At 42.6% G+C, this 15,755-nt stretch overlaps 1 protein-coding gene across 2 annotated transcripts in view; it reads right to left on the bottom strand.

Moving 5' to 3' along the window:
• LOC124552424 (activin receptor type-2A) overlaps positions 1-15,755 on the bottom strand; it is a 109,459-nt gene that overhangs the window by 53,298 nt on the left and 40,406 nt on the right. Inside the window, exons 3-4 of one of the 2 annotated variants that reach the window (XM_047126696.1) lie at positions 14,160-14,325; positions 2,063-2,196 (exon numbers count right to left, since the gene is read on the bottom strand). In XM_047126696.1, coding sequence (XP_046982652.1) covers positions 2,063-2,196; positions 14,160-14,325 — 300 coding nt within the window. The remainder of the gene's footprint in view (positions 1-2,062; positions 2,197-14,159; positions 14,326-15,755) is intronic. The other variant, XM_047126697.1, reaches the window with a different exon arrangement.

Below are 15,755 nucleotides of genomic sequence, written 5' to 3'. Positions count from 1 at the left end.
ACAACTGTTGCAGAGACAGAAATTAGTTTTAAAATATTCCTGAGTCACTCAAAAAACTATGTATGGTCCATGTCTTCATGGTAAACACCTGTCTTTTTAGACCATAAACATAAAAGTGCTCCAGGGACAAAACCACTGGAAGATTCTGCATGGACCACAATTAATTAACTTCTATTCCCACTGCTTGGGGTGTCATCCATCCAGCATTTACTAACAGCTTCCCCAGTGTTAATCCGCATTTCATCCAGCCATATTATGGAATGAATGTCTTTGCCTATAATTTTGAGCAAGAAAATGCTTCAAACCATAACAATATGTGCCATTTATAACAGGACGTTGCATCTATCTAGAGTTCTGTAACAAAAACCCATACTTTTCAGGACAATTTTTATTGACTTTTGCCACCCCTGACAAGTTCACTTTCTTTTAATGACAGTAGTAACTTTGCTTCATCAGCAGGATACTTTTTTCTGCTGTAGTAAGCCTAAGCATCAGCCTGGAGAGAATGTAAGTTGGTGACAGGGTTAGGCTGTTCCTTCTATTTCTACTTCTTCTTCTTTCCAGTGGTCATTAAAAATATATTGTCTGATCCAGATGGCTCAGAATCATTACGACTCACGTCTACATCTTTGAACTTTTGCAACAACACTCCCTTACTTACTACTGTTCTTGTGCTAATTTCAGAAGTTTTTGATGTTCATTCCACAACTTTATCGGAAGATTTTGATGACTGCCCACGAATTCTTACATACTCTTTCTCCTGCTCATAAAACTCCCAACTCCCAATAACTCCATCACCTGGCTGCTGAGAGGCACACCTTGATGCAAAGGACTGTCACTAGACGAACAAAATCCTTTCAGTGACATTTTCCAAGTATCAGAAGTTCCTAACCGTGGCAAAACAAAGCAATATATAGTGCAGGCACGCGGTAGATACCATACACAATGCACACTGTTTATACTCAACCAAAACAAAGCCAGCAATGTGGGAGCTTCAACATCACGACACTTCACAACCAGCAGTGATTATTGTGCTGTGATTGGTTCACACCCTACACATGGCACCTCGCTTTCTTCACTCGTTACATAAACTGTTATGCTGCCAACTTGAAACGCATTTGTCAAGTGCACAGTATTAGTTGCCCGGATATTGCTGCTATTGAGACTGAGGGTTACGTTGCCTCAAACTGATCTCTTACTGCTTATTAGCGGCTTGTATTTATTACAGGCCTATTTTATTATTGTACAGATGCACACCATTTCTTCAATATGTTTTAAGACCTATGTTACCTTAAGTGATATTTTTAAGTGTTATCAGTTCAGCAGGATTTGTTTAGTTTTAAACTTTTTTGAAGGGACCTTTTGAAGAGTTTAAAAACCTTTGCTGACTATTTTACATGCACGATGAGCATAAAGAAAGAAAAAAGAAACCCCACAATGTCGAATATCACATTATAGATTGAGCAATGTCAATAATGTCAATACTGTATCAAGTACTTTGGCATATCTGGAAATCTCAAGCCTTTTGGAATGTGAATATCATTCGCTGAGCCCTGCCCTCCCAAATTCTTCAAAATGCTATTTTAAAAAAAAGTTGACCTCAAGCAGCAATAGTTTAATTTGCGAATATAAGAGTATCCCATATTTTTCAAATGACGAATCTGGAAAAATAATAATAATAATAATCCTGTCCTAATAGGGTAAATACGGTAACTGAGACTGTTATAAGGGAATAAATTCAAGTACAATAATAGCCTTTGTTCTTTTTTTTTTCTCTCTTTTTAATAAAAGCTGTATTTGACTGTCAAACTCAGGGATATGATCTCAGCAACTCCAGCTATTCCAGGGCCTCAAATACATTCGATTGTTTGCAATTATTGACTTACTTTTTTCCTTGATTTAATCTGATAAATTCTATATCATTGACAAATGATCCTTGGATGAATAAACTGCCAATACTAACTCTACAGTTCTAAGGAAAGACAGTTTCACATTCTTCTTCCTCTGTTTCCTGGCACGAGAAAATACACAGTGACAGTGGAGTAAAAAGCTTACAGCTTACCTCGTTGAAGTGGCTGAGATTTCTCTGCCGGTAGACGTAGTACAGCACTGCAATCGCTACTGCCAGCAGCACCACTGGCACGATGGTGCAGACTATTGTGCTCACCATACTGCTGTTCCTGGGAGTCGTGACTGCTGCAACAAACAAGTTTACAAAAGTAACATCACGACTACACACCGTAGGCATTCAAATTTCGTGGCTCCCTGTAAGTCAAAATACAAAACCAAAACAGTGTGGGTCTGAAAAACTAAATAAGCGGAATGCTGGAAGGTCAGAATGAAGTCATTCTAAGTGGAATCCAGATGTTGCAGCTGTAGCTCAGTGGGTCAGAAGACAGAGGAAGTGAAACTGACATTTGGCCAACGTCTTATCGAAGGAACCTTTCCAGCAACTGCTTTTGCTACTTAAAAAACTTAAGGGTACAAAGCAAAACCAATATTTGGATGGTGAGACAGAAATTTTGAAATCTACGAATTATATAGGAATAAAGAAGTGACTCACCGAAAGGCAGAAGCACTGTGCCATCGGCAGATACACAAACAAAAGGAAGGAACAGAGCTTTTGGAATGAAATTCCTTTCTCCAGCTGTAGGTGAAACAAACACACACACACACACACACACACACACACACACACACACACACAAGGGGGATAGCAAGTTACTTCAGGTTTAGGACGAGAGGTTGTGGGAGCGAAAGATGTGCTCTAAGGATAGCTCCCATTTGCGCAGCTCAGAAAAGCTGGTGGTGGTGGGAAGGATCCAGACGGTCCAGGTTGTGAAGCAGTATTACAGTCTTGCATGTTGTGCCACTGGGTGGTCCACCTTGTTTTTGGCAACAGTTTGGCGGTGGCCATTCATTCTGGTTGACAGCTGGTTGGTTGTCACACCAATGTAAAACACTGTGCAGTGGTTGCTGCAGAACACGTCTAAACGTGGCTGCTTTCACAGGTGGCCCGGCCTTCGATGGGGTAGCATAAGCCTGTGACGGGACTAGAGTAGGAGGTGCTGGGTGGGTGGATTGGGCAGGTCTTGCAACTGGTTCTTTCACATGGGTATGATCCCTGTGGCAGGAGACGGGATGGGAGTGGCATAGGGATGGGCTAGGATGTTGTGGAAGTTTGGTGGGTGGTGGAACACTACTTTGGGAGGGGATGGGAGTATCTTAGGTAAGATGTCCCTCACTGCAGGGCATGGTTATAGATAATCAAAGCCCTGATGAAGAGCATGGTTCAGTTGTTCTAGTCCCGGGTTGTGCTGGGTGACAAAGTGGGCACTTCTTTGTGGTCGGTTCTTGGGATGGATGTGAGGATCAGGTGTGTGCGGAGGTATGGCACGGGAGAGCTGTTTGTTTATTAGGTCGGGAGGAGGGGGGGAGGGGGGGGTTATGCCTATCTGCGAAGGCCTTTGTGAGGCCTTAAGCATACTGGGCGAAGGAGTTCTTATCACTGCAGATGTGTTTACCACAGGTGGCCAGGCTGTATGGGGGAGATTTTTTGGTGTGGAAGGGGTCGGTGAGTTTGATGTGGACTGAGGTGTCAATGGAGATCAACATCTAGAAAGGTGGCACAATGTATGGTTTGCATCTCTCAAAGGCCAGACCAGGGACTGTAACAATGCACTAATGTGATCAGTAATGAAAGACAAGAAATACTACTGTGAGCTCACAGTAACTTGTCATTTGTTGCAATGGCCACCGTGTACATACATAAGTGAAATGCCATTGTCTCTTACTTATTTAGAGGTACGATGCACGCTGACTCACTTTGGCTTGGGTATGCCTCATTACGTTGCAGTTGCATTTGTACCCACTAGCGTTCTATCGTCAGACTTGACATAATATTCAGTCTCACAGTGGGTTGAAGTATTGACAGCTGTAGCAGCACAATGTAGAATATAAATGATTTTATGTAAATCCAGATGGCTTAAAAGGATTTTAATTATGCTTCATTTGAATGTATGTAAAGGGCCTTCATCATTACACCACCTCACTCAATACAGCTATTAATGTGCACGGAGAAAAGAAAACAAAAATCATTAGATGTCATGGGAAGCCTTAACCTCAAAATCTAAGAAGTCACATTCCACCACGAGGGAATGAACACACAACTTCCTACCACATGCATCTCACCTAATGAGCACAACAGAATATGCTAATGAAATTGATTCTTGAGTTTCTCCCGGCATATTTGATAATAAAAATATCCACAGATGTACTGCCGGTCTACAGTGTCCAACAGGCACAATATTTCGGCACTAATACATGTCGCCATCGTCAGGTGAACTGATGGACTGAGCTCCTGTGAACGTGCCGGCACGGAGATCCATACGCTATGGATGCTCAGAGGGAACTGGGTTCGGTCGCGGCGGCGGTCGATTTAAATACCCTCCGCCCGCGGCGCGCTCTCTCCACTGTTCGCGCCCCGTGCCACGGTCGCGCGGTGGAACAGATTGCGACAGCATCTGAGATGACGTCGGAGTGATGGCTCTGTCCGCCGTGATCATCACAACTATATGTTTGCTCGATTTACTCTTGATTAACCCAATTGCTGGTTCTCAAGCCTTGCTAAGATTATAGCCACAGTCACGGTTTATGAGGTCGTCATTGGTGTGAATTTCGATGGCCTCTCTAACAACGCTGTCCCAGTATCTCGATGTCTGTACCAGAATCCTCGTGCGTTCATACTCCATAGCGTGATTTTCCGACAAACAATGTTCAGCGACCGCCAACTTGCTCGAATACATCAGTCGAGTGTGCCTCTGGTGTTCACGGCATCGATCCTCGATGGCACGCATTGTCTGACCAATATACGACTTGCCACATTGACACGGAATCTGGTACACGCCGGCCTTCCTCAAACCGAGGTCATCTTTGGCGCTCCCCACCAGAGCACGTTTTATTCGGAGGACAAAACACAGTTCCAACCCGGTGTTTCTCAAAAATGCGGGCGATTTTTCCCGAGAGTGCGCCTGTATATGGAATAAACGCAGTGCCTACCTCCTGCCTCGTGATTTCACCCATCTCCACAGGTTGTGCTGTAGTGAGTGGTTGGGCGGAGAGCACGTTGAATCTGCCACTCTGAGTACCCATTTTTTCTTTTGAAATACAGTTCTCAGATGTTCCAATTCCTGGGGTAGCCTCTCTGCATCAGAGATAATGCACACCCTATGTACTAGAGTTTTAAGTACCCAATTCCTCCGTGAAGGGTAGTGGCAGCTGTGGAGTATGAACGCACGAGGATTCTGGTACAGACGTCGAGATACTGGGACAGCGTTGTTAGAGAGTCCATCGAAATTCGCACCAATGACGACCTCATAAACCGTGACTGTGGCTATAATCTTACCACGGCTTGGGAACCAGCGATTGGGTTAATCGAGAGTAAATCGAGCAAACGTATAGTTGTGACGACTACGGCGGACAGAGCCATCACTCCGACGTCATCTCAGACACCGTCGCAATCTGTTCCACTGCGCGACCGTGGCGCAGGGCGCGGACGGCGGAGGGAGCACGCTGCGGGCGGAGGGTATTTAAATCGGCTTCCGCCGCGACTGAACCCAGTTCCCTCTGAGCAGCCATAGCGTACGGAACACCGTGCCGGCACGTTCACAGGAGCTCAGTCCGTCAGTTCACCTGATGATGGCGACATGTATGAGCGCCGAAACATTGTGCCCATTGGACACTGTAGACCGGCAGTACACCCGTGGATATTTTGATTATGCTAATGAAATTGTTTCCATGTGCTCCAAAGTACAAGATCCTAGAATGTTCAAAGAAGGTAACCTGTAGCGAACATTAAAGTATTTCTTAACACCTTTTACATATCCACTTTATGACCACATGCTTAACAGCATGTTGATCCAACTTTGAACAGTAATACAACACCAGTTCCCTGCAGTATGGATTCAAAAAGTTCTTGGTATGTTTCCATAGGTACTATATTTTATGGACTATAAGATGCACTTTTTTTGTTCAAAAAATTGCCTCCAAAATTTGGGTGCATCTTATACTTGAAATTAACATAAAAATGTCCAGTGTTTGATTTAAAATTCCCCTTAGTCTTAAAAATGGCAATATATGCGATTGTGCAGAAAACCTATCTCTACCTGGCAAAATTGAATTCAAATGGCAGCAGCAGTGCACCAATGTGACAAATTTGAGTTGAGGGGATTCACAAGCTTGCTAACTCTGTCTTCCTCCTGCCCCACCATCGCAAACCCAGAACACTCTCTAGCCTACGATGCTTCATTGTAGTCAACGGTGCCAGTGAACTTGAACTGAAACGAAACAGTATATGTTTTTGTTAGTAGCTAGTTCCGTAATGGAAAAAATATAAGGTATTCGTAGGATGCAGGCTATAAATTGAAAGTAACAGCATATGCACAATAACATGGAAACAGAGCAACTGAATGACACATCGCCCCTCCAACAACAGCGAAAAACCATTCGCAATTGGTGGGCTAGTAAAGAAGAATTGAAAAAAAAATGAGGAAGACTAAATGTGCAAATAGAGGATTGAATGCAAAATGCAAAATTGTTAAGGCTTTCGTGGCCACTTGTTGACAAACTGCCTATTGGCTTCTGTCTCGGGTTCTTCGGCCGACGTTCATCTAATGATTTTTCTGACGTTTCGCCAGCACGAGTGGCTGGCATTGTCAAAGCTTCACCCTCCATTGCCGGTGGTGAACTGGAGCCGAGCTTGCGGCCGCAGACTATATGTACCTGGCGCGCCAATGTCCGAGGGCTTCTCCGCGGTCATTTCCGGTGCGGTTCTCCTCTTGCTACCTGCGACGGTTGTTCGCTGCAGTATGGGAAGCCAGGATCCGTTTACCTTAGGGCTTTCCTCTTTCTTGTTGAAACTGTTCGCGTGTTTTTGTATTTCTACAGCTTCTCTAAACAAGCGCGTGTGATAGTGCTTCTCTACAGCCAGAACTTCCATGTCGGCGAATTTTATTACGTGGTCGGTATCATTCAGTGCGTGCTCTGCCACGGCCGATTTCTCCACCTGCCCCAACCTGCAATGTCGCTTATGCTCTTTGATCCTGGTGTTAATTGATCGTCCAGTCATTCCGACATAAACTTTTCCGCATGTGCATGGTATACGGTATATTCCCGACATTGCAAGTGGGTCTCTTTTCTCCTTCGCCGATCTAAGACACTCTTTGATCTTCCTTGTCGGTTTGAAAATTGTCTTTACGCCATGTTTGCGCAATATACGGCCGATTCTGTCCGTCACTCTGGGAATGCATGGCAGAAAGGCCGTACCCGACATTTCTTCTTCTGGTTCCTTACTTCGCCAAGTGTTTGGCTCTGTTACACTTCTAATGTAATTTGTGGAGTACCCATTGCTCCTCAGAACAGTTTCCAGGTGTTGCATTTCTCGTTTGAGGTGTTGCGGCTCACATATTCGTCCTGCTCTCGTTACGAGCGTACTAATCATGCCTCTTTTCTGGCTCGAGTGGTGGTTTGACAGTTCGTGCAGGTATCGGTTCGTGTGTGTCGGGTTTCGATACACGTTGTGTCCCAGGTTTTCGCCGTCCCTTGTGACCAGCACATCTAGAAATGGCAGTTTCTTGTCTTTTTCTACTTCCATGGTAAATGTTATGTTGGCATGGAGGCTGTTCAAGAAATCATCATTCCACGTGAAATAGCTCGTGGTGAGACATGCATGGAAGAGCTTTTTGATGTCTTGCGGGAACATGGAACCGATGTGCTCCAGAGCGTCACTGAGTGGCACTTTCGTAAATAACAAAACAACATCAAAGCTGACCAGTATGTCGTTTGGTGCAAGTTTCAGTTCCTTCAGCTTCTCAATGAAATGTCCTGAGTCCTTAATGTATGTGTCGGTCATCCCCACGTGTGGCTGGAGCAGAGAGGCCTAGTGTTTTGCCAGTTTATACGTTGGTGAGCCAGGAGCGCTAACGATCGGTCTCAGTGGAACGTTGTTCTTATGGATCTTGGGTAATCCATACAGCCGAGGTGGTAGGGCTTTTGTGTTGCGCAGGTTTCTCTGTATGTCCGCTGGCAGAGAAGACGCCTTGATTAATCGATTCGTATTCCGAGTGATACGCTGCGTCGGATCTGCACTTAGTTTTCGGTATGTCGTCGGATCTAATAGGTCTCGGATCTTTTGCTCATAATCTTCAGTCTTCATTACAACGGTCGCATTCCCCTTATCGGCAGGCAGTACCAATATACTCTTGTCGGCGTTGAGATTCTTAATGGCTTGTACCTCTTCTTTCTTCAGGTTGCCAGCTGGTGGTTTCGCTCGGCGCAGTATCCTGGCTGTTTCAGTGCGTATTTCCTCTGCCCTTTCACAAGGAAGGGTCCGAATGGCTGCTTCGGTGTTGGCAATGATGTCCTCCATAGGTATAGTTCTCCATAGGTATAGTTCCCGTACTGCAGCGAACGACCGTCGCAGGTAGCAAGAGGAGAACCGCACCGGAAATGACCGCGGAGAAGCCCTCGGACGTTGGCGCGCCAGGTACATATAGTCTGCGGCCACGAGCTCGGCTCCAGTTCACCACCGGCAATGGAGGGTGAAGCTTTGACAATGCCAGCCACTCGTGCTGGCGAAACGTCAGAAAAATCATTAGATGAACGTCGGCCGAAGAACCCGAGACAGAAGCCAATAGGCAGTTTGTCAAATGCAAAATGGCCAGAACTAAAAGTGAAGTATTGAAATGGATTCAAAGACACAATCAATATGGCATTGGAATTAACACAAAAATGATCCCAATACACACTCATAAGCTAGTGCTACAGACTTTAAGGGTGGAGTTGGTTGGTGATAACAGGTTTATGAAGCATCATGGGCTTAAAATGCAAACCAGAACCAAAAAATCTCAGAAAATGCCACAAGAACATGAAGAGAAATCATAGTCTTTCCATTGCTTTATTATTCAACATCGAAAGAGAACCAGTGCGGAACTAAGCCAAATAGCGAATATGGACAAAAGTCCTCTGAGATTCGGTATGCCGAGTAACACAACTGTTGGCCTGAAAGGTGCTAAAACTGTAACTATAAAAACAAGTGGACATGAAAAAATGCACTACACTGTCATCCTTTCATGCTGTGCTGATGGTACTAAACTTCTGCCAGGTGTTGTTCACATACGTGACAAGGGTTGGATGGACAAGGCTGATATGAAATTATGGATTAACAGAGTGTGGGAGGGAAGAAAAGGTGCTTTATTGAAGAAGAGTTCGCTTCTCATGCTAGATCAGTTTAGTAGTCATTTGAGAAATTCTGTGAAAGAGAAATGGAGACAGGGAAATAAAGAGCTTGCTGTTATTCCAGGAGGACTTGCTTCACAATTGTATCCTCTTGATGTCTAGAAAAATACACCATTTAAAATGTATATGTGAGAGGAAGTATTTGTATGGAGTGTAGCCATGCATGGAAGTGAAACATGGATGATAACTAGTTTAGACAAGAAGAGAATAGATGCTTTCAAAATGGGGGCTACACAAGAATGCTGAAGATTAGATGGATAGATCACGTAACTAATGAGGAGATCATCATCATCATCATCATCATCATCATCATCATCATCTAGGACAGTTTTCAGCCTCTGGACAGGTCTGTTTGGAACATAAGTCTCTCCATCGTCTTTTGTCTTGCCACCATCTCTCTGTCTTCACCTTGGTCCAGTCCTCTCCTTTCTTGTAGATGCATTCCTCCACTCCTTTCAGCCATCTGTCTCTTGGTCTCCCTCTTCGTCTCTGTCCTTCCAGTGTCATCTCGTGTATCCTCCTGGGTATCATCTTCTCCTCCATTCACTTGCCCATGCCATCTCAGCCTTGATTTCTCTATCTCCTCCTGTAACAGTTCCACCTTCATTAAATCTCTAATCCTCTCATTTCTTAACCTGTCTATCTTTGTTACTCCAAAACTGTTCCTCAAGAATTCCACCTCACTTGCTTGTACTTTGCTTCTCTCTCTTCCTTTCATAACCCAGGTTTCATTTGCATATGTCAGGATTAGGACAGAGTATGACCAGTATATAACCTATTTACTGATTTGGAGTACATCCTTGCTCCAGGTCAGGCTTCTGACACTCTTCCAAATGCTTCTGCTTTTCTCCCCCCCCCCCCCCCCACTTGTTTATTTCTCTGTCATTTTTTCTATCTTCCTGTATCAGACTTCCTAGGTACCTGAAACTCGCCACTCTCCTCAATCATTCCTCACCAATTGTTCTTCCAATTGTTCCTCTCCCCTTCATTCTTGTTGTGATAATCATCTCACTCTGACTTGCACTATTCTTGTACTGTTCATTCCCATACGTCTAACTGCTCTTGTACTTCCTCCTCCCTATTCCCCCAAATCATCAGATCATCTGCAAACACCACAGTTTTCATCTTTCCTTTCGCCAATTACTTGTGCTACTGAACTCATTATATCATGCATCACTACAATGAAGAGTAATGGTGAAAGTGCACTTCCCTGCCTCAAGCCATTCTTCTGTTCAATCCAAGCTGATCTCTCCCCTCCCACTTTCACACAGCTCATACTTCCATGGTACATTTCCCTTATCTTCCAAATCATCTGTTTTGCTACTCCTCTGCTCCCTACGTACACTATCATATGCTTTTTCGATGTCCAGAAAGGTCATTAGTAGATCTATTCCATATTCATAGTGTTATTCCTGCAGTTGTCTTACAACAAAAGTTAGATCCACTGTGGACCTTCCTGTTCTAAAGCCATGTTGCTCTTCTCCCATCTCTCCTCCTAATTTTACCCAAATTCGTGCTTCCAAAATTTGCTCAAAGCTCTTTCCACAATGACACATCAGTGTTATCCCCCAATAGTTCTTGCACTCTTTTTTATTTCCATTCTTAAAGATCGGAACAATTATTCCCTTCTTCCAGTCTTCTGGGATCATCTTCTGTCCCCACACAATTTTCATTACTCGATATAGCCACTGTACCCCCACCTCGCCTGCTGCTCTCACCGTCTCTACACTTAGCTCATCCAGACCCAATGACTTCCCTACCCTCATCTTGCCCAATGTCTCTTCCACTTCTCCTCATGTAAGGTCTTTTTCTATTTACTGTTCCTCCTCTTTTTTCTCCTCAGAATGTTCCTCCTCATCCAGGTCTCCATTCGGGTTCAGTTCTTTAAAATACTCCTTCCACATATTCTTGAGTTCCTCCTTATTCTCTACATCTTGGCCACTTTTGTTCGCCATTCTTGTTGGTACTTTTGTTGAGGAGGTACTGGATAGAATTGGAGAGAACAGGGATCTGTGGCACAACTTAACTAGACGAAGCGATCGGTTGGTAGGACACGTTCTGAGGTATCATGGGATCACCAATTTAGTATTGAAGGGAAGTGTGGAGGGTAAATATAGTACAGGGAGACCAAGAGATGAATACACTAGGCAGATTCAGAAGGATGTAAATTGCAGTAGTTATTTGGAGATGAAGAGGCTTGCACAGGATAGAGTAGTGTGGAGAGTTGCAGCAAACCAGTCTGGACTGAAGACAACAACAAGAACAACAACACAGAGAGAGAAATGGAACAAATGGATGATGGGTGAAACCCAACATGAATTCACACCAAAGGGAGTTTTAAAATGAACTACAATCAAACAAGTGCGTCATTGGATAAAACAGTCGTGGTCTAGAGTGTAAGAAGACATTACTGTCACATCTTTCAAGAAGTGTGGCATACGTAACATTCTCGATGGCAGTGAACACCATCTTATATATGAGGAGGACAACAATGGCAACATTGGATAAAACAGTCATGGTATAGAGTGTGAAAAGACATTTCTGTCGCATCTTTCAAGAAGTGTGGTATAAGTCACATTCTCGATGACAGTGAACACCATCTTATGTATGAAGATGACAACAATGACAACAAAGAAGAAGAAGAAAAGTCCAGATGATGATTTTCTGCGATTTTAAAGGTCAGTTCAGTTTTATAAACTAAGAATTTTTTTTAGTTGGGTTTTGCAATGTAATAATGAAACTGGTAAAAATGTTATTAAAAAGGCTTAAAAATTAAGGTGTGTCTTATACTCCATAAAATATGGTATGTGGTACTGGATGTCTATGTGCAGGTCAAGCAATTCTCATCAATTTCAGACTGGAGGTCTGTCAGCATGGAGTTGTTGCCTGATCCCAAAAGGTTAAAAAAAAAAAAAAAAAAAAAAAAAAAAAAAAAAAAAAAAAAGGGTTCAAATGGCTCTGAGCACTATGGAACTTAACTTCTGAGGTCATCAGTCCCCTAGAACTTACAACTACTTAAACCTAACTAACCTAAGGACATCACACACATCAACACCCAAGGCAGGATTCGAAACTGTGACCGTAGTGGTTGCGCGGTTCCAGACTGTAGCGCCTAGAACCGCTTGGCCACCCCGGCCGGCTTTGCAACAGGTTCAGATAAAGACATCTCGCTGATACGTTTGTTTGCATGGCCATCTTCTGCAGCAACTGTTAACATCTGTTACTATAGGTTATCCATCTTGAGCTGACTGCAAACTTGCAATCTTCCCTGCTGCAAGACGCCATCACCATTGGAAAAAGAATTGAGTATGAACAGAAGCAAATAGTCTTCAATAATGTTCACATAGTCTATGTGTGTCAAGATGTCTCCAACTATTGCCACAGGACCCATGGAAGCCTAAATGAATGTCCCCCATAGCATAATATTGTCACCACTGGCTTGCATCCATGGCATGGTGCACATTTTGAGCAGCTGTTCGACAGGATGACAATGTACCCAGACAGAACAGTGATTAAACACTTCTATTTACAAGGCTTAACACCGAAACAGTTCAAGGCAGGATTGGACAAAGTTGCACATCTGCTACTGTGTTTACAACAGTTTACAACTGAGTAAATGACTTTAAATGTGGCCATAAGTCCACAAAAGATGATGACTATTCAGATTGTCCAGTGAAAGTTATCAACCCCCAAACAATTGACAAAATAAATGATGTAGTTTCGAGTGATCTTTGAAACAAAATGTGCAAAACAACTGAGGCCTGAGGCATAGAGCAAGTTAAAGTGTTTTCAATTTTGCACAAAAAATAATGTTTGGAAAACACCTCGGGAAGACGGGTCTGCATTTACTCTCACTGGAGAATAAATGCGACCGTACGGTCAATGCTGAGACTGTTTCGATACTTTTCTGTTGAAATCCTATCAGGTTTCTGCATTAATATGTAACTGTGGATGAAACGTGGATACAATACACTTCACTCCAGAGACTAAGGAACAATCAAAACAGTGGATTTATAAAGGCGAAGGTGGTGAAACTGGCTGAAAATGTGATGGCCACATTTTTTTGGGATGCACTTGGAATCATCTGTGTCAATTACTTGTAAAAGGGACAAACAATAACTGGAGAGCATTATGCGTCAGTGCACCAGTTGAGTGAAAAAAACCTTAAAAAACATCCTCGTTTGAGAAAGAAAAATATCCTCTTCCATCACAACAGTGTATGGACGCACACCTATACAGCTTTGATGGCCAAAATTATGGAATTAAAGGTTCAAATCATTGCAACATCAACCATATTTGTAAGATTTGACCAACAGTGATATTATTTTAGTTTTCAAACTTTGTAAGAAGGGCTCAGCGGACAGCAATTCACACTGACCAAGGAGCCTCATCCCCCCCACCTATTTTGCCGACCTTCTGAAATACTTTTCTTGGACAGCTTAAAAATGTTGGAGCAATGATTGGAAAAATGTATGGAGTTAAAAGCGGATTATACTGAAACATAAAAAAATAATTTCCCGAAAAGACTTGTTGTTCTCTCTTTTTCTAAGGACTTACTGAACGAGCCTTGTAAAGTGATGAATCCAGGAACATATTACAGTCTCCTATGTATCACTCCCGCGGGGACAGCAAAGACAAGATTAGATTAGTTACAGTGTGCACAGAGGTATTTGGGCAGTCATATTTCCTACACTCAATATACGAATGGAGCACAAAAAAAACCCCTAACATGCTTTACAGTGGGATGTTCCCACCTGCAATGCAATGCGCGTTGATTTGCAGAAATGGATCTAGACGCAGGTAAACTAAGCAGCATATTTAAGTTATGAATAAAAAGAATTTGTTGCAAAAGTTGTGTCACTCACGGGGGAAAGAAGTGGGCCGAGGTGGAGCAGGTTGCGGCTGCCAGCTGAAGTTGTGGTTGCAGAGGTCTCTCTCGCAGCAGCAGAAGAAGACATTGTGATTTGGGTTTTCGTTCTGCTCCACACACTCCGTCCGGTTCTGGCACTGTACATTGCTTAAGAAGCAGCCCTGTAATGGAAGCACAATGTGTGAGAGTGTAGCACATGTCAAAACATTTTTCTATAAGGATAGCTACAACAGCTTCAATCTTATGTACCAAATCACTACTGGTGTAGAAGAGTGGACAAATGCTGAGATTTAAAAATTGTTTTAACTTTTTATAATGTTGTTCAATAAAATCATCATCCATGTTACTAAGCAACTATGCCAGAACCTGGTATCAGTTGCAGGTTGTCTGTCTAACAACCTCCAGCGCAACAAAAATTTGATTTTTAGTATTTCATATAATTATTGAGCAAATTTAAAATTTTAAAATTAAGTGGTATTAAAGATTTAACACAATAAATCAAATATTACAGGTATAAACTATGTGCACTATGAGAGCACTTGGTGACTTACAATGAAGTTAGAACCCAATTTCAAATCTTTACGGAAATTTTTATAGCTGACTCCCCCTACACAATGATGAACGGACAAAAGTTTATTGCTTAATATATTTTTGCTGCTCATGTTGTAAAAATTCAGCATCAGACATTCCTTCTTTAGTACCAACTCTATTCGCAACACGGTTTGGAGACAGTACCTGCGTACATCACTGAATGTAGCTGTAAAATTATATATTGTATGACACGTACTTCAGGAGATATTACACATCACTGAAGTGCAGGAAAAACTTTCTTCTGTTTAAAATAGAATGCAAATCATCCACACAATATTCATCTAGTGTTTCATAACGACAACACTTAGTAACTTTGTACAAATTTTAAACATAATTTCAAACATTTTGTGAACTTTCTCTTACTTACTATTTAACACGTTACTTTATTTGTTAAGTAATTGACATCTGAATCTGTTTTATACACAGGTGATCAATTGTTGAATGTATCTGTGGCTTACTGATATTATACTAATGGATCTGGCCATAAAATCTGCCAAGGTAGCTTGCTGTCACAAATACAGACTGGTACGAATATGCAGAGTGTAGATTTCACTCTGCTTATGCAACCTTGACCTCTACTTAGTGTTGCCTGCATTTATGTTTGACAATGCAACATGAACATTCTGTCACAGCTTGCAGTATGTGCTTCCAGGCATAATTTTTACTGTTTCATCAATATGCAGATAGTTACTTGCAGATTTTATAGATTCTGTAATTACTTTCTGTCTCCATTTTTATGCACTGAGATGACTAAAACCGAGGGATAGCAAAATGCTCATATACAGATGGCAGCAGTATTGCATACACGAAGTAAAAAAAGGGCAGTGGACTGGCGGAGCTGTCATTTGTCATGTGAAAAGGTTTTTGACAAGATGATGGCCACACAACGAGAATTAACAGATTCTGAATGTGAAATGGTAGTCAGAGATAGAAGCATGGGACATTCCAAGTTGGAAATTCTTGGGGCAATCAATATTCTGAGGTCCACAGTGTTAAGTGT

This window comes from Schistocerca americana, chromosome 10 (genome assembly GCF_021461395.2).
Source record: "Schistocerca americana isolate TAMUIC-IGC-003095 chromosome 10, iqSchAmer2.1, whole genome shotgun sequence".
Lineage (NCBI taxonomy): Eukaryota > Metazoa > Arthropoda > Insecta > Orthoptera > Acrididae > Schistocerca > Schistocerca americana.
The sequence above is the reverse complement of the archived record's forward strand: the minus strand, read 5'-3'. Positions and strand labels throughout refer to the sequence as shown.